The 23,174-nt window shown below is 66.0% G+C and overlaps 2 protein-coding genes and 2 long non-coding RNA genes across 5 annotated transcripts; all 4 read right to left on the bottom strand.

Annotated features, from left to right (window-relative positions):
- Window positions 1-1,493: 1,493 nt before the first annotated feature.
- LOC119847106 (semaphorin-3F-like) lies at window positions 1,494-11,463 on the bottom strand. 2 transcript variants are annotated; one of them, XM_038381520.2, is made up of 18 exons: window positions 10,690-11,463; window positions 9,813-9,933; window positions 7,969-8,129; window positions 7,528-7,590; window positions 7,148-7,267; window positions 6,944-7,037; window positions 6,713-6,832; window positions 6,121-6,260; window positions 5,871-5,985; window positions 5,243-5,312; window positions 4,945-5,089; window positions 4,036-4,258; window positions 3,830-3,918; window positions 3,500-3,541; window positions 2,768-2,925; window positions 2,410-2,477; window positions 2,058-2,188; window positions 1,494-1,971 (listed from the first exon to the last, which is right to left on the bottom strand). In XM_038381520.2, exons 2-18 carry the CDS (start codon window positions 9,913-9,915, stop codon window positions 1,636-1,638), a joined length of 2,178 nt encoding a protein of 725 aa, XP_038237448.1. In that variant the 5' UTR covers window positions 9,916-9,933; window positions 10,690-11,463; the 3' UTR covers window positions 1,494-1,635. The 2 variants fall into 2 exon arrangements, with proteins under 2 accessions (XP_038237448.1, XP_038237449.1); XM_038381521.2 differs by lacking the exon at window positions 7,528-7,590.
- Window positions 11,464-11,614: 151 nt separating this feature from the next.
- LOC119847052 (putative testis-specific Y-encoded-like protein 3) lies at window positions 11,615-15,675 on the bottom strand (the record flags this gene model as incomplete). The annotated part of the gene is made up of 7 exons (XM_038381414.2): window positions 11,615-12,705; window positions 13,050-13,150; window positions 13,915-13,991; window positions 14,068-14,213; window positions 14,298-14,409; window positions 14,608-14,685; window positions 14,815-15,675. Coding segments are annotated over 7 exons (1,443 nt in total), but the record flags the coding sequence as incomplete, so codon positions are not given.
- A 1,676-nt stretch (window positions 15,676-17,351) lies between these two features.
- Window positions 17,352-19,020, bottom strand: LOC122457302. Its single transcript, XR_006276789.1, has 2 exons — window positions 18,916-19,020; window positions 17,352-18,847 (listed from the first exon to the last, which is right to left on the bottom strand). It is a non-coding gene; the product is annotated as an uncharacterized LOC122457302 (long non-coding RNA).
- A 649-nt stretch (window positions 19,021-19,669) lies between these two features.
- LOC122457301 lies at window positions 19,670-22,089 on the bottom strand. The gene is made up of 3 exons (XR_006276787.1): window positions 21,908-22,089; window positions 20,004-20,173; window positions 19,670-19,765 (listed from the first exon to the last, which is right to left on the bottom strand). It is a non-coding gene; the product is annotated as an uncharacterized LOC122457301 (long non-coding RNA).
- Window positions 22,090-23,174: the final 1,085 nt, after the last annotated feature.

Below are 23,174 nucleotides of genomic sequence, written 5' to 3'. Positions count from 1 at the left end.
CGGACCGGGACGCGGCTGGGACGACTCCCCAGCATCCCCCCCCATGGCGCGGCAAGACACGGGGCTGTCTCCCCCCTGGAGACGCTGGGGGGGCTGGCGTCCGCTGCCCCCGGGACAGGGCCGGAGCATTGCTAAGCCCAGCACAAGTCTCCGCAGGGCGCCGGGGGTGTCCCCTGGCTGTACATTTGCACCTGGCCCTGGCCCTGTCCCCCCCAGAGGCTGCTCTGGGTCAGGGCCACGGACACCCCGGGGCGTGGAGCCAACACCTGCCGCAGCGCGACGCCTCGTGGGGGCAGCCGACGCCGGGAACGGAGCCCAGAGGTGTCAGGGGCTGGGCTGGGCCCGTATCCCCCGTGCTCCCGGCTCGGGGGTCTCCCCGGGCGGCCTGGCCACGGCGCTCGGGGGGCGTCCCACCCTGGCCCCGCGAGGCAGAATTACACGACGAAACCGAGGAAAGGCAAACAGCGAAGCGACGTTTGGCACAGAGGCTGCGTCAAATCGTCCAGCAAAGGGGTCAACCCCCCCGGGAGCATCGAGGCCGAATCGTGACCCAAATGGTCACAACTGTCCAACCCCCCCCGCTCCCTCTCTGGGTCCTGGAACTCAGGGAGAGAAATTGCGGGGGGCCACCAGCTTCCCCCCCAACCGTCTCCTGGGACCCCGAAAGCAAACCAAGCCTGAGAGGACCCGACGTCCAGGCCCGGAATAAACCCGGTCGGGACGTGACCAGCCCAGCTGAACTGACGTCTCTGCTCGGCTGGCTGGGAGAGGCCGTCACAGAGCGAGCCGGGGGGGTCCAAGGGGCAGAACCGGAGTGGCCCGAGCCCCACACCCGTCACGCCGGGCGCCAGGGGATGGAGCAGCTGCCCGCCCCCACCGCAAATTTCTCCAAGCTGGCCCCAACCCGTCCCCCAGAGTCCCCCACCCCAACCTCCCCCAGGGTGGGAGAGAGCCCAGGACAGGGGCTGGGGGTCGGGAGTGAGGGGCACCAGCAGGGGTGGGGGGGGTAGGGCTGGGCTAGTGGGGGCTGCGGGTTGGGAGTGAGGGGCACCAGCAGGGCTGGGCTAGCGGGGGCTGCGGGTCGGGAGTGAGGGGCACCGGCAGGGCTGGGGGGGGCCCAGGGCTGGGCTAGCAGGGGGCTGCTGGTCAGGAGTGAGGGGCACCAGCAGGGCTGGGGGAGGCATGGGGGATCCGAGGGCCAGGCTGGCAGGGTCCCCCCCAAACTCCCGAGCCAGCCCATCCCCATGCGCTGGGGGCACATTTAGAAAATTAAGCACCGGCCCCTTTAATCGGCAGCAGCCGGATTCGTCCACAGCAGCGACCGGGGTCACAGGAAATTGGGGACAGGATAAAAAAATAAATTAATTTTGAAACAACCCAAGTCCAGGCGTGTTAGACACCCCCCAGCTGTGAAAAAATAGACTCTGCAAATCAAACGGGGGTGAACCCAGGCGTCCGGGTTCCCCACCTCCCCCCCATCAGCAAAGGAGACTATGTACATGGAAAGGAAATGCCGCCTCCCTCCCCAGCCGTGGGCGATTCGCTCCAGGGTCCCCCTTGGAATGTGGAACGAACCCACCCCCTGCCGGCACCTCCCAGGGTCTGAGCCCCCCACCCCAGCCTTGGGGCCCCCAGTCAGTTCCGGGGCGGGGGGCGCCGGCTGGGTCCGGCCCGGTCCCGTCGCCGACCCGGGCCCCCCAGGCTGGTTCCCAAGGCCTCGGCTCCGATCTGGGTCCCGTTCTGGCCCCTCTGCCCCGCTCCGGGGCGGGGCGGGCCCCACTGGCTCTGGCAGGTGGGGGGCGGGGGGCCCCCCAGCAGGCCGTGGGGCAGGACATGGAGCAGCAGGCGGCGCAGGGGACGCGTGTAGCTGTTCTCGGTGCCCACGCACTGGTACCGGCCCCCGTCCGACGGCGCCACTGGGCCCAGCAGGATCCCCTGGGGCGTCTGCAGAAGAACCCGCTCCCGGGGCAGCTGGGGGGCAGAGAGAGACGGGGGGACGGGGTCAGATCGGGGCTGGGACTGAGGGGGTCACCGCACTGTGGGGGGGGGTAACTCACCGGGCGCCAGGTGCCGCCCTCCAGCTGCAGCAGCCACCGGACCTGGGCGCGGGGAGAGGGGGGCCGGCACTCCAGGAACACGCTGCCCCCCTCCACCCCGAACTGCACCTGCTCTTCCAGCTCCTGCTCCGCTGGGGGGGGGGAGACACGCGTCAGTGGGGAGAGCAACAGAGACACCCCCCCGAGCCAGGGATTGAACCCCAGAGTCCTGGCTCCCAGCCCCCCAACTCTAATCACCAGACCCCATTCCTCCCCCCAGGAGTCCTGGCTCCCAGTGCCCCCCCCCAACTACCAGAGCCGGGAAAGAACCCAGGCGTCCTGGCTGCCCCCGTCCCCCGCGAGGGGCACTCACCCTGGGCGTTGAAGCCCCGGCACTGCCGAAGGGGGTCTCCGTGTTTGATGTCCTGGCGCCGGACACGCCTGGCGAGGGGCAGGGGGGAGATACAGCATCAGTTCCTGCCACTTCCCCCCCCGGCTGCCCCTGCCGCCCCGCCCCCTCTGTCCCCCCCCCCGTAAGTGGTGCTGGAGTGTGGCTTTGGCAAGTCCCCTCCCCCTGGGGCCCGGGACCAGGCGTCCGGGCGCTCACCTGGTGGGGCAGGGGCCGTGGGGCTCCCCTGGGGCGTGGGACCCAGGCGTCCGGGCGCTCACCTGGCGGGGGTGGGGCCGTAGGGCTTCCCCGGGGCGTGGGACCCAGGTGTCCCGGTGCTCACCTGGCGGGGGCGGGGCTGTAACGGGTACAGCGGCGCCCGTCCCACGCGCAGTGGGGGTCCCGGGCCAGGCAGCAGTCGGCGCAGGCTGGGCCGTAGGCCCCACAGCGATGGAGGCTCAGCTGGGCCAGGCCCACATCCGAGGAGACGTACAGCTGGTGCTGGGGACAGACGCACACCTGAGGGACGGAGGCACGGACAGACCCCCCCCTTGACCCACAGACCCCTCCCAGCCCCCCTGCACTAACCACTAGGCCTCATTCCCCTCCCAGAGCTGGGGAGAGAACCTAGGCGTCCGGGCTCCCAGCCCCCCTGCACTAACCACTAGGCCTCATTCCCCTCCCAGAGCTGGGGAGAGAACCTAGGCGTCCGGGCTCCCAGCCCCCCTGCACTAACCACTAGGCCTCATTCCCCTCCCAGAGCTGGGGAGAGAACCCAGGCGTCCGGGCTCCCTGCCCCCCTGCACTAACCACTAGGCCTCATTCCCCTCCCAGAGCTGGGGAGAGAACCTAGGCGTCCGGGCTCCCAGCCCCCCTGCACTAACCACTAGGCCTCATTCCCCTCCCAGAGCTGGGGAGAGAACCCAGGCGTCCGGGCTCCCAGCCCCCCCTGCACTAACCACTAGGCCTCATTCCCCTCCCAGAGCTGGGGAGAGAACCCAGGCGTCCGGGCTCCCAGCCCCCTCTACCTGTCTGCGAGCCCCAGTCTGTAGCCTCAGCCCCGCCACCGACCTACCCGCTTTGACGAAATCCACAGGGTCTTCACGGGGACCTGGGTCTGTGGGGAGACAGGAGGGGCGGTGAGAAGTGGGGCAGGAAGGGGCGGAGGCCAGGAAGGAGGCGGGGCCTGGCTCAGGGGGCGGGGCCAGAGAAGGAGGCGGGGCCTGGTTACTGTGAAGAGTGCAAGAGGAGGCAGGGCCTACGGGGAGGGGGAGGAGCCATAGAAGGCAGGGCCTGGTGGGAAGGGGCGGGGCTAGGATGCAAGGGTGGAGCAAAAGGGGGCGGGGCCCAGAGGGAAGGGAGGGGCAAGGGGCGGGGCCTGGGCAGCAGGGGCGGGGTCTCTCACCTTGAACACCTCCACCTCCTCCAGCGTCAGCTCCTCCAGGACACCTGGGTCCTTGGGCAGCACCACCACTTTCTGTACCGTGCCCCGGTCTGGGGGGGAGGGGAGAGAGCACGTGAGATGGGGAACCACTGCCCCCGCTCGGGGCCCTCGCCGTCCGGGCTCCCAACCCCCCCAGGCCGTGGATGGGACCCCGGCGTCCTGCGTACCCGTGCCAAGGAAGACCACCTCGTAGCGCCCGTCGGCCGCCTGCGCCAGGTCGACGGCCAGCGTGGTGAAGCCGTAGGGGAGGCCAGTGCGGACCAGCAGGGGGCGGCGCGGCGCCGGGTACACGGGGTCGTACATCAGCGGGTGCGAGCGCACGAACATCACCAGCTCGTCCGGGAACTCGCGCGTGGAGCCCAGCCCCGGGGTGAAGGCACCGCCTGGGCACTGCGGGGACAGAGCGGGAGAGAACCCAGGCGTCCGGACTCCCTGCCCCCCCCCGCTGTAATTGCCAAATCTCACTCCCCTCCCAGAGCCGGGGAGAGAACCCAGGTGTCCGGGCTCCCTGCCCCCCCACCCCCGCTCTAACTGCAAGACCCCACTCCTCTCCCAGAGCCGGGGAGAGAACCCAGGCGTCCGGGCTCCCTGCCCCTACACTCCCGCTCTAACTGCAAGACCCCACTCCCCTCCCAGAGCTGGGGGGAGAACCCAGGCATCCAGGCTCCCTGCGCCCCCCCCGCTCTAACTGCAAGACCCCACTCCTCTCCCAGAGCCGGGGAGAGAACCCAGGCGTCCGGGCTCCCTGCCCCTACACTCCCGCTCTAACTGCAAGACCCCACTCCCCTCCCAGAGCTGGGGGGAGAACCCAGGCATCCAGGCTCCCTGCGCCCCCCCCCGCTCTAACTGCAAGACCCCACTCCTCTCCCAGAGCCGGGGAGAGAACCCAGGCGTCCGGGCTCCCTGCCCCTACACTCCCGCTCTAACTGCAAGACCCCACTCCCCTCCCAGAGCTGGGGGGAGAACCCAGGCATCCAGGCTCCCTGCGCCCCCCCCGCTCTAACTGCCAGACCCCACTCCCCTCCCAGAGCCAGGGAGAGAACCCAGGCATCCGGGCTCCCAGCCCCTCCACTCACGGCTCCGGGGCGGGGATAGGGCACACGGCCCGTGTAGGGCACCCACTGGTAGCTGTGCCCCTCTTTGTGGGCGAAGGGGCCGTTGAACACGCTGCGGATGGCGCTCAGGGGGTACACACAGACGGCCGAGCCCCGGAACACTGACCTGGGGGACACAGGGGGGTTACAGACCGCCCATCCCCCCCTGGGGTCACCCTGCCCCCTCCGAGAACCTACCCCCAAATCCCCAGCACCCCCAAGTGCCCAGCACCCCGTCCCTGTTACTCCCCCCAATCCACACCCCTGCCCCCCGACTCACCCCAGGGTGGAGAACAGCCCGTACACCCGGGGGTTCTTCTCGTCCTGAGTTGGCAGCAGGAAAACATCTCCTGGAAATGGGGGGGCAGGAGGGGGGAGATGAATCAGGAAGAACCCAGGCATCCGGGCTCCCCTCCCCTCCCCCGCTGCTGTAATCCACTCCCTGTCCACAGCTGGGGAAAGAACCCAGGGATCCAGGCCCCCGCCGCCCTGTCTGTGACCTTCCACCCCAGTATTCACCCCCACCCGGCCCCCGTGACCGTCTACACCACTACGGTCCCCGCTCGGACGGCTGTCTGGCAAGGGGTCGTCCAAAAGCTCGTAACCCGCTGAACATTAGTGTCCCCGGGAATCGCGTGAAGCAACCGCGGCCATGGGGTGAGATATTCCTTGGCCGCGACCGCGGCTCGTACCTGCCCCAGAGCCGGAGGGCGGATCCCAACCCGGCAGAGCCGGGAAAACGTCCGTGTCACACCGGGGCTGGGCCCCGACTCTCCCGCGGCTCGGGCGCGGCTCTTGGCAGCTTGTCCCGGCCGGCACGAGGAATTCGTGGGCATCCAGCGATGGCTCAGACTGAACCCTGAAGAACGACCCTGCCCCCCGACGCCCGCCCGCCCCCCCAGGCTTACGCAGCTCGTCGAAGAAGGTCTCCACCCCGTCCTCGCCCACCACGGAGCAAACCAGCCGGGCCTTGAGGAACGTCGTCCACTTGTTGACCAGGGCCCGCTGCCCACCGTCATCGTTCTGGGGTAGAAACGGGGGACAGGGATCGGCTCGCCTGGCACAGATGCAGCCACTTCTGGGGCGCAGCGGCCAGCAACAGCCGCACATAACGCCACATGGCACGGAGATGCCCCCGCCCCCCAGCGTGACGCTCACCAGACAGACCCGGCCGACCCGGGCCAGCACGCCAGGCCCCACGGCGCCCTCCAGCGCCTTCTCGCGGAAGAAGAAATAAAGCTTGTCGTCGCTGCGCTCGCTGCTGTCCGGCACCACGTGGGCCCGGAGGAAAACGGGGTCTGCGGGGGGCAGAGCCAAGGTGAGTGAGACGCCCATGTCTGCCACCAGGGGGCACTGCTGACCCAGAGCATCCCCCCGCCCGGCCAGCGCCCCTCACTCCCGACCCGCAGCCCCCCCCGCCCGGCCAGCGCCCCTCACTCCCGCAGCCCCCCCCGCCCGGCCAGCGCCCCTCACTCCCGACCCGCAGCCCCCCCCGCCCGGCCAGGGCCCCTCACTCCCGACACGCAGCCCCCCCCATCCAGCCAGCGCCCCTCACTGCCGACCCGCAGCCCCCCCAACCCGGCCAGCGCCCCTCACTCCCGACCCGCAGCCCCCCCCGCCCGGCCGGTGCCCCTCACTTCCGACCCGCAGCCCCCCCCAACCTGGCCGGTGCCCCTCACTCCTAACCCGCAGCCCCCCCTGCCCGGCCAGCACCCCCCAGTTCCGACTCGCAGCCCCCCCCCCCCCGTACCGTACAGCCAGCGGGAGTCATGTTGCTCCGTGCGAACGGCCGGCCGGGGGCCCATGGTGCGGAAAAGAGCCGCGTCGGTGCCCATGAAATCCACGTGCAGCCCAGCGTAGAGTGTCCCATCTGCGGGGGGGAGGGGGGTGAGTGAGACCCCCCCGCACAAAGCAGGGTCCCCTCCAGAGCAGGGTCCCCCCAGGGGGACCAACGGACCCTGCCCCCCCAGCCCCCACTTACTGACGAGCGTGGCCAGGCTGCTCTGACGGGGGTCGTACGGGCAGCGCCCCTTCCCCGGCTCCAGCGACCGCGGCACCATGCGGAACAGATACTCCTGGGGGGGGACAGGGGGTCAGAGCTCTTCCCCCCAGCAGCATCCCGCCCCAGCCGGTTCCCAGCCCCCCCATCTCACCCCCAGCCCCCCTGCCCAGGCGTCCGGCTCACCTGTGACCGCCAGCCGCGGTGCACCAGGGCGCAGACGGGCTGGCAGGCCCCCGTCCCGCAGACGTAGAGGTGGGTGCGGTTCAGGGGTTCGACCAGACGCACGTAGTTGAAACACTCACCCTGGCAGGGGCAGACGGGGTGAGTCGGGGCAGGGCTGGGACCCGAATGGGGGGGAGGGGAATCTCAGCGGGACATGGGGGGCAGAGACAAAGGGGTCCCAGGGGGCTGTGGCTCGGGGCAGATCCTCAGGGTTCACGGGGGGGGCATGGAGGGGCAGATTCCTGGGAGATGGGCAGAACCACAGAGGTCACTGGGGAAGCCCTGTGTGGTCTCAGGAGAGGGGTGATGGGGGGGCCAGGGGGGGCCCTGCCCCATCTCACCCGCTGCCCCTTCCCCGCCATGCGGCAGGCGCTCTGCTGACTCTGGGACGCCGGCCAGTGGATCTAGGGAGAGGAGAGAGTGGGTCAGAGATGGGGACCCCAGAACCAGCCCCCCAGTGTCTGTGCGCTCCCCGACTCCCAGCCCCCTCCACCCCTCCTGCCTCTCAGGGAACCCAGGAGTCAGGGCTCCCAGCGCCCCCCCGCTCCAACCACTAGACCCCACTCCCCTCCCAGACCCAGGGAGAGAACCCAGGAGTCCTGGCTCACAGCCCCCCCCGCCCCCACTGCTCCAACCACTAGACTCCACTCCCTCCCAGAGCTGGGGAAAGAACCCAGGAGTCTGGGCTCCCAGCCCCCTGCTCTAACCACTAGACCCCACCCCGCTCCCAGAGCCCAGAGAGGACCCAGGCGTCCGGGCACCCAGCATGGGGTGCCCCTTACGATGAGCGGCTCCCTGTTGACATTGTGGAGGTCCAGGGCCACCAGGTAGTCGCGGGCCCCCAGGTAGAGCCGGTCCTGGTCCTGGTCCAGCAGCAGGATCCGATAGTCACTGGTGTTGAAGGCGAAAGCAAAGGGCCGGGCGGTGTGGGTCTGCAGGAGCTCTGGGGGGCAGGGGGGAATGGAGACGGGATGGGACCCAGGCATCCGGGCTCCCCACCCCACACTCTAACCACCAGCCCCCACTCCCCTCCAGAGCCAGGAGAGAACCCAGGTGTCCGGGCTCCAGCCCCCCTGCTCTGAGCCACCAGCCCCCACTCCCCTCCCAGAGCTGGGAGAGAACCCAGGAGTCCTGGCTCCCAGCCCCCACAGGCAGCAGCTGGAGTGGTCCCCACCCCCCCGTTAATCTGCCTGGCGCTGGCTGAGCTCAGGGGGTATTTTGGGGGTGGGGGGGCGGGCACAGCAAAGCCCAGAAATAATCCCTGAAATCCTCCAGCTGCATTCCAGCCCCGTGCCAGGCCGTACTGCGAGCTTCCCACCTGCAGTGACCTTGAGCGTGTCAAAGCCGCCGGACACGGCTGGCACAGCCCCGGGGGGAGATTCCAGGCCAGGGCGCTACGCAGGCCAGGGTCTGAGAGCCAGGGCCAAGGGCAGGTTTCTGGGGCAGCAGTGGGGGCTAGCCACTAGGCGCCCCCTCACTCTAACCACTAGACCCCACTCCCCTCCTAGAGCCAGGGATGGAACCCAGGAGTCCTGGCTCCCAGCCCCCTGCTCTAACCCAAGAGCCCCTGCTGACCTCCTGGCACCGGGGACGGGACCCAGGCATCCTGCCGGAAATCCCCACAAGCCCCAGGCTTTGCAGGCTTTGGGGGTGACCTCCAGTCAGCCCCATGGCAGGTGCCTGCTGCAGCGTGTCTGGGGCGCGTGTCACAGCTATATCCGGCCAGGCGGGGACTGAGACAATGGGGGGGCAGCCCCCCACTGCTCCCTGCATTGCACGACTGGATGGTGCTTTGCATGGCTGGGGGGGTTCCCGGCACATTGCCTGGCTGGTTGGTGCATTGCATGGGGGGGGGCTGGTCCTGGTGCATTGCACGACTGGATGGTGCATTGCATGGCTGGGGGGTTGGTCCTGGTGTATTGCACGACTGGATGGTGCATTGCATGGCTGGGGGGCTGGTCCGGGTGTATCGCATGACTGGATGATGCTTTGCATGGCTGGGGGGGTTCCTGGCACATTGCCTGGCTGGTTGGTGCATTGCATGGGGGGGGCTGGTCCTGGTGCATTGCACGACTGGATGGTGCACTGCATGGCTGGGGGGCTGGTCCTGGTGTATTGCATGACTGGATGGTGCATTGCATGGCTGGGGGGCTGGTCCTGGTGCATTGCACAGCCAGATGGTCCGTTGCACGGCCGGTCAACGTGTTGCACAACAGAGAAGGCGGGGGGGGAGCTCAGCCCTACTCGGCATTCTGGGTATTTTAAGCTTTTCTGGGAAAGCCGCTCCCTGCAGCCGGCCGGGTAACCAGATCCCGGAGTCCCCAGCAAGGGGGAGTTGCGGGGGGCACCATGGGTACCTCTGCACCACGTGCCCCATAGTGACCCAGCACGGGGCTCAGCAGCCCATCTGATCGCACGGACACACATGTGCACTGGCATCCAGGAACACATGTGTTCACTGACACGTCTCTGCACACATCTCTCACCCTGGACGAACGCTTTGCACGCACGTGTGACTTGCGACACGCGCCGGCCCACCCCCTTGCACGGCCACTGCTGGGAGCACCTGTGCACGACGGCCCATGCGGGCTGCGCCCCACCAGCTCCCTGCCCCCCTGCCCCTCACCTGTGTAGGACAGGGAGACGCGGGGGGTGCTGAGGGGGCTGGACCAGGCCAGGGCACAGGGCAGCACCAACCCCAGCAGCAGGGCACGCACTGGGGGGGCCATGGCGGGGGCAGGCAGCACCTGTGGGAGAAGGAGAAGAGGTAGGTGGGGGGCAGGGAGTGGGGCAGGGGGATGGCGCTCTCCCCTGGCAGACAGGGCTGAGTGCTGGGGGGTGCAGTGGGGCAGGGGCAACCCACACACCCCCTGGGGTGGCACAGGTGTGTGGCCAGGGGAAGCCACTTCCCAGGGCTGCACTGCCCCCTCATCCCCCCCTTTGCTGGGGGGGAGGGGATGAGATACCCCAGCCGAGCCCCTTCCCCGCTGGGGACCCCCCCATCAGAGTCCCTGGGAAGTAACCAACCCCCAAGAGCCCCCCCGACTGGGGCCCCCCCTCCATGCCCCACCCCCTGCGGGCAGAGCAATGGGGTGAAGCCAGGGGACAAGGCATGTGGGTCCCCCCAGGCCCGTGCTGGGGAGGCTGATCTCCCCCCCCACAGAGACAACCCCTCCCCCCACCCGGACCCCTGCCTCTCGGGCCCCCAGCTGCGCGGGCTACAACCTGCAGGCCCCACCCCCAGGTGCGGCCAGGTGCATGCTGGGATGAGCAGCCCCCTCTTTGCTCGGGCCAGTCCCTAAATGTGCCCCCCCGTCCTTGCAGTTGGAGGGAAGGGGGGGCTCCTTCACTTCCTGTCCCAAAGCGGGCGGCTGCTCCCTGCGTCCCGGCCCCATCAGTGTCTGCGTCCCGGGGTCGGGAGTGGGGGGCACCAGCAGGCCGGGAGGGGCTTGGGGGGCTGCAGGTCAGGAGTGGGGGGCACCGGCAGGCTGGGGGGCCCTTACCCCGAGTCTGTCCCCGCTCCCAGGCGGCTCCGTCCCAGCTCGGCGTCCGGGGGGGGTGAGATCTCGCCCCCCCCCCGCGGTGGGAAGGTCCCAGGACGAAGGGGGCCGATAATCCCCCGGCCAATCCCGGGCCCTGCAGCTGATTCCCCCCCTTAACCCCTCCCTGCCCACCGCCCTCCCCCCACATACCTGGCTGGGGGCGGGACCCGGAACAGCGAAGGGGCTGGGACCTGCCTGGAGGGAAGTGGAGGGGTCCTAAAAAGGCAGAGGGGGAAGTGGGGGGATCCCTGGAGGGGGAAGGAGCAGCTGGGGGGGCGAGTTCCTGGAGGGGGAAGTGGGGGGTCCTACGAAGGGGGAGGGGGACGTGGGGATCCCTGGAGGGGGAATGAGCAGCTGGGGGGGGCAAGTTCCTGGAGGGGGAAGTGGGGAGATCCCTGGAGGGGGAAGGAGCAGCTGTGGGGGGGAACAGATCGAGGAGGATTTGGGGAACACCCGGCAGCCAAACAGGGGTGACCCCCCCGCACCCAGTCTAGCCCGGGGCATGCTGGGAAGATCTCTGCTGCCCCACAAGCCCCCACACGGGCCCCCCAGGATTCCCAGGCACCCCCACCCCGAGATCCAAACAGACCCTGAGACCTCGAGACTCAGCAACTCCCCCACCCTGGCCGTGGGGAGTGCGGGGGGGCCAGGACACCTGGGTTCTCTCCCAGCTGGGGGAAGGAGGGTCTGCCGTGGCCCCTTTGCTCAGACAGCTACGTGGGCAGAAAGGACACCCCAGGTGGGACGAGGGGTCCACGGGACCCCACGGCGGGCAGGGGAATGAGGGGACAGAGGACCTCACAGCGGGCAAGGGAGGGGGACCCCACGGCGGGCAGGAAGGGGGCCCCACGGGGGGGGGCGGCGCGCCAGGAAGGAGCCGGGCGGGTGAAATCTCTCCGTATATTAAGTGCTTTGTTTTCACGGGGCCGGGCACAACCCCCGGCCGGGCACCGCCCCCCACATCAGTAGCATTGCATAGGGCGGCCACGGGGGGACCGCCAGCCTAGCGCCTCCACCCACGGCTACAACACATCAGAGGGGCCGGCCCCATGGCTGACTGCTCCCTGACTGCTGGGGAGAGCACCCCCCACCCTGCCCCATGGTGCCCCCCAGCGGACAGGCAGATCATACAGCTGCCACCGGGGGGGGTTGGTTGGTTTTATAAATGCCCCCCCAATGCGGATGGGCAGAGTCGTGCCCAGCCCGAGCTGACGGGATTGTGCTGGTGGGGGGGCAGCAGAGATGCAGAAAGCAGCTGGAGGGGGCCCTGAGGCTGGCAGCAGGTTCTGGGGGACCCCAGGCTGTGGGAGGGGGGAGTCAACGGCCGACCCCTGAGCACAATTAATGGAACAAGAGACCCTGAGCTGCTCAGTAAAAGGCCACTGGGGGTCCAAGGCCCCACCCGGCTACTGGGGGGGGATTACCCACAATGCCCCTCTCTGGCAGCCAGGCAGGACCCCACCTGGCCACTGGGGGGGGGGATTTACCCACAATGCCCCTCTCTGGCAGCCAGGCAGGACCCCACCTGGCCACTGTGGGAAGGGAGGGGATTTACCCACAATGCCCCTCTGCCAAAGCCGGGCAGGCCCCCACAGAGCCCCCGGGGGGGGGTATTTACCCACCATGCCCCCAGCACCCTGGGCCGACCCCCAACGCCAGCATGGCCCCCCAGACGACTGCCCCACTGGCGACACAGTGGGGAGTGCTGCCCCCCAGCGGCCAGGCTGGGAACTGCGGTCGCCCTCAACTGAAGAGCTCCAATGAATTGCTCCAAGCCCAGAGCGGGAAGCGACCTCAGGCCGGGGGTCCGGGGGCAAAGCTCAGTCACAGAGTCCAGCCCCAGCAGAGGGCGCTGGGGGGGGAAGCCTGGTCCATCTTCGGGTGCTGGTGGGGCAGGGGGGGCAGGGGATCAACCGTCTTCCTCCGGCTCTGAGCCCCGGCCGGCCGCCTCTGCCATTAGCTCCTCCGCTGTGCTGCCTGGGGGGCAGGGGGGGGGAACAGATGTGGGTACTGCTGGTGCCCCCCCAATCCTGACCCATGGCCCCCCAACCCACAGCCTCCCTGCACCACCGGCACCCCCCAAATCCTTCCCCACTCCACCAGCACCCCCAATCCTAAAACATGTCCCACCCATGGCCTTGCACTTCACCAGCACCCCCCAATCCTTCCCCACTCCATCAGCACCCCCAAACCCTGACACATGTCCCCCGCGACCCACAGCCCCTGCTCAGCCAGCCCTGCCCCCTTCATAAAACCCCCCTGCCCGCTGCAGAGACACAGCCCCCCCCAGGGAGGCGTTACCCAGGGACCCCGTTACTGACCTTCCTCGCCATCCTCTTCCTCGTCCATGATTTCCTGCACCTCGTCCTCGTCCCCCTCGTCATCCACGATCACCACGCAGTCGTCCCCGGGCTCCGTCCCGCTGCGGGCACCGCAGGGTGTGAGGGACGGCACCCCGGGTTACCCACAATTCCTGGTGCCCACCCCACAGGTTACCTACAACGCTCGGCCCACCCCACCTGGGTTACCCACAATTCCCGGTGCCCACCCTGCAGGTTACCTACAATGCTCGGCCCCCCCCCCAGGTTACCCACAATCACCACACAGTCGTCCCCGGGCTCCGTCCCGCTGCGGGCACCGCAGGGTGTGAGGGACGGGCACCCCAGGTTACCCACAATTCCTGGTGCCCACCCCACAAGTTACCCACAATGCTCAGCGCCTCCCCTGCCCGGGTTATCCACAATTCCTGGTGCCCACCCCGCAGGTTACCCACAATGCTCGGCCCCCTCACCTGGGTTACCCATAATCACCACGCAGTCGTCCCCGGGATCCGTCCCACTGCGGGCACCGCGGGTTACCCACAATTCCTGGTGCCCACCCCGCAGGTTACCCACAATGCTCGCCCCCCCACCCGGGTTACCCACAATCACCATGCAGTCGTCCCCGGGCTCCGTCCCGCTGCGGGCACCGCAGGGTGTGAGGGACGGGCACCCCAGGTTACCCACAATTCCTGGTGCCCACCCCACAGGTTACCCACAATGCTCAGCGCCCCCCCTGCCCAGGTTACCCAGCATGTACTTCTCAGCCACCAAAAAGTAAGGCACAGTCCCTGGCTCCCCAGGCTGCCGGCCCCCGATTCCCCCCAGCCCCTCGCCCGGCTCCCTCCAGCAGGAGACGCTGTCTCACCTGTCGTCCCCGGCGCCCCCGTTCTCGCCCATCAGGTAGTACTGCAACGGGTTCGGCCAGAGGTCCTCCTTGATGATCTGGGGGGACGGAGCAGGAGGGTGAGACGTGGGTGGGGTGGCCGGGGGGGCAGGATCGGGGTTTGGGGGGTCTCACCTCAGCAATTCGGTCACCTGCAGGGAAGCTGTGGTCCCCAAACCAGCTGAAGAAGCTGCGCCCCACCTCGGGGCTCTTGCGGCCGTGGGCCCTGGGGTCCTGGCCCCGCCACCAGCGGATGGGGGTGGAGTGCGACACCAGCCTGCCTGCGGGGGGAGAGGCAGGGGTGAGGGTGCAGGCATGGGGAGCACCCCCCTCAGTGCCCCCCCGAATGCAGCCCTGTCCCGTACCAGAGGAGGCCGGCTGGAACTCCTTGACGATCACCTCGTTCTGGAAGTAGGGGTTCCCGCTGAAGTAGAACTTGATCTTGCACCCTGACTTGGCGTGAGTGAACTCCTCCACCTGCCAGGGGCAGAAAGGACCCAGGAGTCCGGGCCTAAGACTTTCCACAGCGCATCCCCCACCCCCACCCCTCGGGTCCCCAGGTTCCTCCGAGAGGAGGCGGCTCCCAGCCCCGCCCCCCACACCCACTGGAGCCCACTCCCCTCCCAGAGCCAGGGAGAGAACCCAGGTGTCCGAGCGCCGAGCCCCCGCTCTCACCTGCAGGTTGGTCATGTAGCTCAGGGTGTCCTCGTCCCGGTCGTTGATCACAGCTGACAGCTGGGGGTGATTGAGAAACTGGCGAGCCCAAGTCAAGGAAACACAACAGCGCCCGGACGCCTGGGTTCTCCAGGCCTGGAGCCCCCCCCAGCTCTCCGCCCCCCACCCAGCCCCGGCTGCCCTGCGGCACCCCCAGCAGAGGGATACGGCGGTGACCCAGAACCCGGGGATGTTCTGGATGATGAGATTGCGGCGCTCGAGGTGGGGCCGGCGCATGTGGCCGAACTTGGCCTTGAGGATGCGGAAGGCGCAGCTGGCCTGCTCGTTCACCGCCTCCAGCTCCAGCTGCACCGCCTCCAGCGCCTCCAGGTACTGCTCCGTGTCCGGGGCCGGCCGGGCCGCCGCGGCCCCCCCCCCCCTCCTCCTCCTCCTCCTCCTCCCCCACCGAGATGATGGAGCACTCCTCCTCCGCCCACCTCTTCCTCCGCCCCTCCCGGCCGTCGGCAGTTTCCAGGCCTCCCTTCTCGTCAGTGGCCGCAGTGTCGCGCCTCCCCATCTTGGTGGCGCTGGTTTCCAGGACCCCCTTCCCCTTCGCGGCAGCGGTCTCGAGTCTCCCCATCTTGGTTTTGGCGGTTTCCAGGACCCCCTTTCCCTCGGCGGCAGCGGTCTCGAGTCTCCCCATCTTGTTTTTGGCGGTTTCCAGGACCCCCTTTCCCTCAGCGGCAGCGGTCTCGAGCCTCCCCATCTTGGTGGTGGCGGTTTCCAGGACCCCCTTCCCCTCGGCGGCGGCGGTTTCAAGGCTCCCTGGCTCCGCAGCAGTCTCGAGTTTCCGCTTCCCCCCGGCTGCACCTTGGTGGCTCCTCTCCCCTTCCGTGGTTTCTTGGCCCCTCTCCCCCCCGCCGGCAGTCTTGGGGCTCCCCCACCCGCCGCCAGCGGTGTCCAGGCTGCCCCGCTTGGCAGTTTCCAGGCCCCCCTCCCCAGCAGGGGGCGCCAGCCCCGTGGCAGCAGTTTCCAGGTCCCCCTCGGCCGCGGGCGCCCCCTGGCGCCCGGCGGTTTCCAGGCCCCCCCAGGCCGTCAGCTGGGTCAGCGCCTGGGCGGCCTCGGTCTCCTTCAGCAGCGCGGCCGGGCAGCGACGCTTGGCGGCCGGGGAAGGTGGTGGGGTCCGGGGGACGCCCCCGCTCCCGCTCATGGTTCGGTCCGCTCAGGCCCGGGGGCGGGGCCGCGCCAGCCCCCCTCCCTCCTGCTCAACCCTCGTTTTCAAACGGAAGAGGCGCGAGGGGAGCAACGGCCGCCGCCAACTGCCAAACTCGAGCGCCTCGCGCGTCTCTCCCCCCTTCCTCGGGGCCTCTCTCCCCTGCCCGCGCTGATTGGCCAGCAGCAGGGCTGCCCCGCCAACGGCGGGAGGGAAAAGGCTTCCGTCCCACGTGGGGGCGCGAACCGGGCGGCGATTGGCCAGCGGCGCCAGCAATCGTCGCGGGTTCCGTCTTCGTCCCGCCCCCCACGTGGGGGACCCGGACCCTGATTCGGCGGCGGCCAATGGGCAGGAGGCGGAACCAGGCTCGGAGGATTCGGTCGCGTCCGCCAGAGATGGGGCGGGGGAGGACACTCGGCAGTGTCTCAAAGGGAGGCTGCGCGTGCCGCATGCGCGTTGGCCGGAACTTCCCCGGTGCATGCGCAGTAGCGCCGAATGCGGCGCTTGCGCCCTGGGCAGCTGGCTGTTGGCAAGCGCGCGCCCGCCCGCCAGGGGGAGCAAATGCCGGTGGCGCGGGATTGTTCGTTGCGCAGAGGTAGCGCCCCGGGAGCAACGGTGCCTTGCACACGAGCGTGCACCGCGGGCAACAGTGTGTGGTGGGCTTTACACACGAGAGTGCAGCGCACACGACGCATTGTGTGCAATAGTGCTTTGCACGTAGTAATGTGCAAACAGTCGAGCCCTGCACATAATGGTTCCCCCTTGAATAACGGTGCCTTGCACGTGAGAGTGCGCTGCAAACAATGGTGCAGTGTGTACAGTTGTGCATTGTACATGGCAAAGCAAATAGCCGTCGGCCTCGTAAGGAACAGCCCAGAGTGGAGCGAAAGATCCTGCCTCCCTCGCCCCCCGTGAGGGGCAGATTGAAGGGTGGGGGCGTCCCCAGCCAGACCCTATAATCCAGCGGAGGAAATAAAGTGGGGGAAGGGAGAGGAGGGGGCTGTGTGGGAGCTGCTGCATTTCTGAGTCACCGCCGTGTGGCGCTGTGACCCTGAGTCTGGGGGAGACATTTCCAAAGGGATAGGAAGGGGCCCCACACCTGGGGTGGGGCTCTGCAAGGGGCGCTGTTCCCTGGTGATCGGTGCTGGCACTAACTCCCCTAGCCCGGCTTTCTCCCCCATAAAATGGAGGGATTGAACCCCGGTGTCCAGGGCGAATCCCAGGTTGGAGGGGCCCATTCTCCCTATCAAAATTTCCGCTCTAATGCCAGTCAGCAACAGGCATCAGCTTCACTTCCTGTCCCAAACTGCTCCCCAGCCACCCCATCCCAGAGGTGGTTGCCTCTCATCACCAGGCGAACCATCCCCATATGGTGTTATGTGTGGCTGTTCCCCAGCCGCCCTGCCCCAGAGGTGGCTGCATCTCAGTGCCAGGCGAAGCATCCCTGTGTGGCTGCTCCACCCCAGACATGGCTGCATCTCTCCCCCTCACCCCATGCCCCAGATCTTATCATGCTGGCTGTTTTCGAAGAAAGAGAAATCTGTGACCTTTGAATCGAAATTTCGGGGGCAGGGTCGGGCAGGAAACCAAAGCACAGATGGAGGTTTCGGTTCAGATGCCGGGGGAGCCAACTACTTCCTGGCCCAAACTTTGCCCCGGGTGCACCAGCACCCCCCGGCTGGGAGAGGCCGAGGCTGGAGTAATCGGGGTCTGCATTCATACTGCACTCGCCTGACCTAGCTCGCGGGGGGAAAAGGCATGAAGAGATTTGTTCCACAATGGCCAATAGTGACTGACGGCAAGAATCAGGGACTGAACCCAGGAGTCCTGGCTCCCAGCCCCCCTGCTCTAACCCACCAGACCCCACTCTCCTCCCAGAGCCAGGGTAAGAACTCAGGTGTCCGGATGCCCCGGAAGACGGGTCCTGCGTGCCCCTGGCTCAAAGAAAACACCGTTTGGTCAGTTTGTTTCATTCCGTTGGTTTTTATATCAAAAAGAAAAGAAACGAGAACGGCCTCTTCCCCCCAGCACCCCAAAAAAGGGGGGGAGGAGCTGGACAAGAACCAAAGCTCTGAGCGAACCCCCACACTGCCCCCCACCTCCCAATGCTCTCCCTCCGCCGACAGAGTGGCTGTCCCCCTGGGGTCCCTCCAGAAGTGGCTGCTGTCAGGAGGCTCTGTCCGGCCATCCTGTCGCTGTATCATGCCCTCCCCACCCCCCCGAGCCCCGAAATTATTGGGGGGGAGGTATTTTTGTACAAAAGACGTTGATTTTTTTTCTGTGTCTTTTTCTTTCTTTTTTCTGCCAAAAAAATCCCCCACCCCCAAAAAACCCCAAACAAAAAGAGCAAGAGAAGAGTTCTGAGCCTGGGCAGATCTGTTGCAAGGCCGGGGCCCGGCTGGAAACGGAGAGCGAAGACCCCCCCTGCCCTTCACCCACCTATTTCAGGAGTCCTGGCTCCCAGCCCCCTTGGATCTAACCCACCAGACCCCACTTCCCATCCAGAGCTGGGGGAGAACCCATGAGTCCTGGTTCCCAGCCCCTGCTCTAACCCATTAGACCGCGCTCCCTTCCCAGAGCTGGGGATGGAACCCAGGAGTCCTGGCTCCCAGGGCTAGGCTCTCCCTTCCCCAGCCTCAGCAGCCAGTGGTCCCAGAGACGGATTCTGATCTCATTTCTGTGGGTATCAATCTGGAGTCACTTCCCCGCTGCCAGTAGGGTGCGTCAGGCCAGGAGCCCGGGGTCAGGGCTCAGCCCCATGACATCCCGCTCCAAATCCCTTTGCCCTCTGGAGTCTGTCCGTGCGAGAATGCAAACAGCTCTGGGGAGCAGCAAAGGGGCTGGGAGGGGACCTGTTCCTCTCGCATGCAGCTGTGTTCCTGCTGGGTACCCTACCATCGCTAGGTGGTCCTCCACCTGTTATACAAGCACCGCCGTCTGTTACTGTGCCCCGTACCCGAGTGTCGGTGCAGGGTACTCTAGCATTGTGTGTGTTTCTCTGCCAGTTCCTCCGCCTGTCGCCCTAACAGTCGCTGCCAGTTCCTCCGCCTGTCGCCCTAACAGTCGCTGCCAGTTCCTCCACCTGTCACCCTAACAATTGCTCCCTGTGACTCCACCCGTCGCCCTAACAATCGCTGCCTGTGAATCCGCCCGTCACCCTAACAATCGCTGCCTGTGACTCCACCTGTCGCCCTAACAATCGCTGCCTGTTCCTCCACCTGTCACCCTAACAATTGCTGCCTGTGACTCCACCCGTCGCCCTAACAATTGCTGCCTGTGACTCCACCCGTCACCCTAACAATCGCTGCCTGTTCCTCCACCTGTCGCCCTAACAATCGCTGCCTGTGACTCTGCCCATCACCCTAACAATCGCTGCCTGTGACTCCACCCGTCACCCTAACAATCTCTGCCTGTGACTCCACCTGTCGCCTTAACAATCGCTGCCTGTTCCTCCACCCGTCGCCTTAACAATCGCTGCCTGTGACTCCACCCATCACCCTAACAATCGCTGCCTGTGACTCCACCTGTCGCCTTAACAATCGCTGCCTGTGACTCTGCCCGTCACCCTAACAATCGCTGCCTGTTCCTCCACCTGTCGCCCTAACAGTCGCTGCCTGTGACTCCACCCGTCACCCTAACAATCGCTGCCTGTGACTCCACCCGTCACCCTAACAATCGCTGCCTGTTCCTCCACCCGTCGCCTTAACAATCACTGCCTGTTCCTCCACCCGTCACCCTAACAATCGCTGCCTCTTCCTCCACCTGTCGCCCTAACAATCGCTGCCTGTGACTCTGCCCGTCACCCTAACAATCGCTGCCTGTGACTGTGCCTGTCACCCTAACAATCGCTGCCTCTGACTGCGCCTGTCACCCTAACAATCGCTGCCTGTGAATCTGCCCGTCACCCTAACAATCGCTGCCTGTGACTCCACCCGTCACCCTAACAATCGCTGCCTGTTCCTCCACCTGTCTCCCTAACAATCGCTGCCTGTTCCTCCACCCGTCACCCTAACAATCGCTGCCTGTTCCTCCACCCGTCACCCTAACAATCACTGCCTGTGACTCCACCCGTCACCCTAACAATCGCTGCCTGTGACTCCACCCGTCGCCCTAACAATCGCTGCCTGTTCCTCCACCTGTCACCCTAACAATCGCTGCCTGTGAATCCGCCCGTCACCCTAACAATTGCTGCCTGTGACTCCACCCGTCACCCTAACAATCGCTGCCTGTTCCTCCACCTGTCACCCTAACAATCGCTGCCTGTGAATCCGCCCGTCACCCTAACAATCGCTGCCTGTGACTCCACCCGTCACCCTAACAATCGCTGCCTGTTCCTCCACCTGTCTCCCTAACAATCGCTGCCTGTTCCTCCACCTGTCACCCTAACAATCACTGCCTGTGACTCCACCCGTCACCCTAACAATCGCTGCCTGTGACTCCACCCGTCGCCCTAACAATCGCTGCCTGTTCCTCCACCTGTCACCCTAACAATCGCTGCCTGTGAATCCGCCCGTCACCCTAACAATTGCTGCCTGTGACTCCACCCGTCACCCTAACAATCGCTGCCTGTGACTCCACCCGTCACCCTAACAATCGCTGCCTGTTCCTCCACCCGTCACCCTAACAATCGCTGCCTGTGAATCCGCCCGTCGCCCTAACAATCTCTGCCTGTGACTCCACCCGTCACCCTAACAATCGCTGCCTGTGACTCCACCCGTCACCCTAACAATCGCTGCCTGTTCCTCCACCCGTCACCCTAACAATCGCTGCCTGTGACTCCACCTGTCGCCTTAACAATCGCTGCCTGTTCCTCCACCCGTCGCCCTAACAATCGCTGCCTGTGACTCCACCCATCGCCCTAACAATCGCTGCCTGTTCCTCCACCCGTCGCCCTAACAATCGCTGCCTGTGACTCCACCTGTCGCCTTAACAATCGCTGCCTGTTCCTCCACCTGTCACCCTAACAATCGCTGCCTGTTCCTCCACCCGTCGCCCTAAAAATTGCTGCCTGTAACTGCACCTGTCACCCTAACAATCGCTGCCTGTTCCTCCACCTGTCACCCTAACAATCACTGCCTGTGACTCCACCCGTCACCCTAACAATCGCTGCCTGTTCCTCCACCTGTCACCCTAACAATCGCTGCCTGTTCCTCCACCCGTCGCCCTAACAATCGCTGCCTGTTCCTCCACCCGTCACCCTAACAATCGCTGCCTGTGACTCCACCCGTCGCCCTAACAATTGCTGCCTGTGACTCCACCCGTCACCCTAACAATCGCTGCCTGTTCCTCCACCTGTCACCCTAACAATCGCTGCCTGTGAATCCGCCCGTCACCCTAACAATCGCTGCCTGTTCCTCCACCCGTCGCCCTAACAATCGCTGCCTGTTCCTCCACCTCTCGCCCTAACAATCGCTGCCTGTTCCTCCACCCGTCGCCCTAACAATCGCTGCCTGTTCCTCCACCCGTCACCCTAACAATCGCTGCCTGTGAATCCGCCCGTCGCCCTAACAATTGCTGCCTGTTCCTCCACCCGTCACCCTAACAATCGCTGCCTGTTCCTCCACCCGTCACCCTAACAATCGCTGCCTGTGAATCCGCCCGTCGCCCTAACAATCTCTGCCTGTGACTCCACCCGTCACCCTAACAATCGCTGCCTGTTCCTCCGCCCGTCACCCTAACAATCGCTGCCTGTGACTCCACCCGTCACCCGAACAATCGCTGCCTGTGACTCCACCCGTCACCCTAACAATCGCTGCCTGTGACTCCACCCGTCACCCTAACAATCGCTGCCTGTTCCTCCACCTGTCGCCCTAACAATCGCTGCCTGTTCCTCCACCCGTCACCCTAACAATCGCTGCCTGTGACTCCACCTGTCGCCTTAACAATCGCTGCCTGTTCCTCCACCCGTCGCCCTAACAATCGCTGCCTGTGACTCCACCCGTCACCCTAACAATCGCTGCCTGTGACTCCACCTGTCGCCTTAACAATTGCTGCCTGTTCCTCCACCCGTCACCCTAACAATCGCTGCCTGTTTCTCCACCTGTCGCCCTAACAATCGCTGCCTGTGACTCCACCCGTCGCCCTAACAATCGCTGCCTGTTCCTCCACCTGTCACCCTAACAATCGCTGCCTGTGACTCCGCCTGTCGCCCTAACAACCGCTGCCTGTGACTCCACCCGTCACCGTAACAATCGCTGCCTGTTCCTCCACCTGTCGCCCTAACAATCGCTGCCTGTTCCTCCACCTGTCGCCCTAACAATCGCTGCCTGTGACTCCACCCGTTGCCCTAACAATCGCTGCCTGTGACTCCACCCGTCACCCTAACAATCGCTGCCTGTTCCTCCAGCCGTCACCCTAACAATCGCTGCCTGTGACTCCACCTGTCGCCTTAACAATCGCTGCCTGTTCCTCCACCCGTCACCCTAACAATCGCTGCCTGTGACTCCACCCATCGCCCTAACAATCGCTGCCTGTGACTCCACCTGTCGCCTTAACAATCGCTGCCTGTTCCTCCACCTGTCGCCCTAACAATCGCTGCCTGTTCCTCCACCTGTTGCCCTAACAATCGCTGCCTGTTCCTCCACCTGTCTCCCTAACAATCGCTGCCTGTGACTCCGCCCGTCACCCTAACAATCGCTGCCTGTTCCTCCACCCGTCGCCCTAAAAATTGCTGCCTGTAACTGCACCTGTCACCCTAACAATCGCTGCCTGTTCCTCCACCTGTCACCCTAACAATCACTGCCTGTGACTCCACCCGTCACCCTAACAATCGCTGCCTGTGACTCCACCCGTCGCCCTAACAATCGCTGCCTGTTCCTCCACCTGTCACCCTAACAATCGCTGCCTGTGAATCCGCCCGTCACCCTAACAATCGCTGCCTGTTCCTCCACCCGTCGCCCTAACAATCGCTGCCTGTTCCTCCACCTCTCGCCCTAACAATCGCTGCCTGTGACTCCACCCGTCACCCTAACAATCGCTGCCTGTTCCTCCACCCGTCACCCTAACAATCGCTGCCTGTTCCTCCACCCGTCACCCTAACAATCGCTGCCTGTGAATCCGCCCGTCGCCCTAACAATCTCTGCCTGTGACTCCACCCGTCACCCTAACAATCGCTGCCTGTTCCTCCACCTGTCGCCCTAACAATCGCTGCCTGTGACTCCACCCGTCACCCTAACAATCGCTGCCTGTGACTCCACCCGTCACCCTAACAATCGCTGCCTGTGAATCCGCCCGTCACCCTAACAATCTCTGCCTGTGACTCCACCCGTCGCCCTAACAATCGCTGCCTGTGACTCCACCCGTCACCCTAACAATCGCTGCCTGTTCCTCCGCCCGTCACCCTAACAATCGCTGCCTGTGACTCCACCCGTCACCC

The sequence above is a fragment of the Dermochelys coriacea genome, chromosome 23 (genome assembly GCF_009764565.3).
Source record: "Dermochelys coriacea isolate rDerCor1 chromosome 23, rDerCor1.pri.v4, whole genome shotgun sequence".
NCBI classification, from domain to species: Eukaryota; Metazoa; Chordata; order Testudines; family Dermochelyidae; genus Dermochelys; species Dermochelys coriacea.
Note: the sequence above shows the minus strand (reverse complement) of the source record. Positions and strands in the feature narration are given on the sequence as shown.

Bases quoted from the DNA above. Each gene is read 5' to 3' on its own strand.
- LOC119847106 (XM_038381520.2), bottom strand. From the start codon at position 9,915: ATGGCCCCCCCAGTGCGTGCCCTGCTGCTGGGGTTGGTGCTGCCCTGT. The intron at 4,259-4,944 runs GTGAGTGGAGGG...CTGTCCCCGCAG, and splicing joins CCTATCCCCGCCCCGGAGCC to TGCCCAGGCGGTGCCTTCAC. The intron at 2,189-2,409 runs GTGAGTGCCCCT...CCCCCCCCCCAG, and splicing joins CCGGGGCTTCAACGCCCAGG to CGGAGCAGGAGCTGGAAGAG.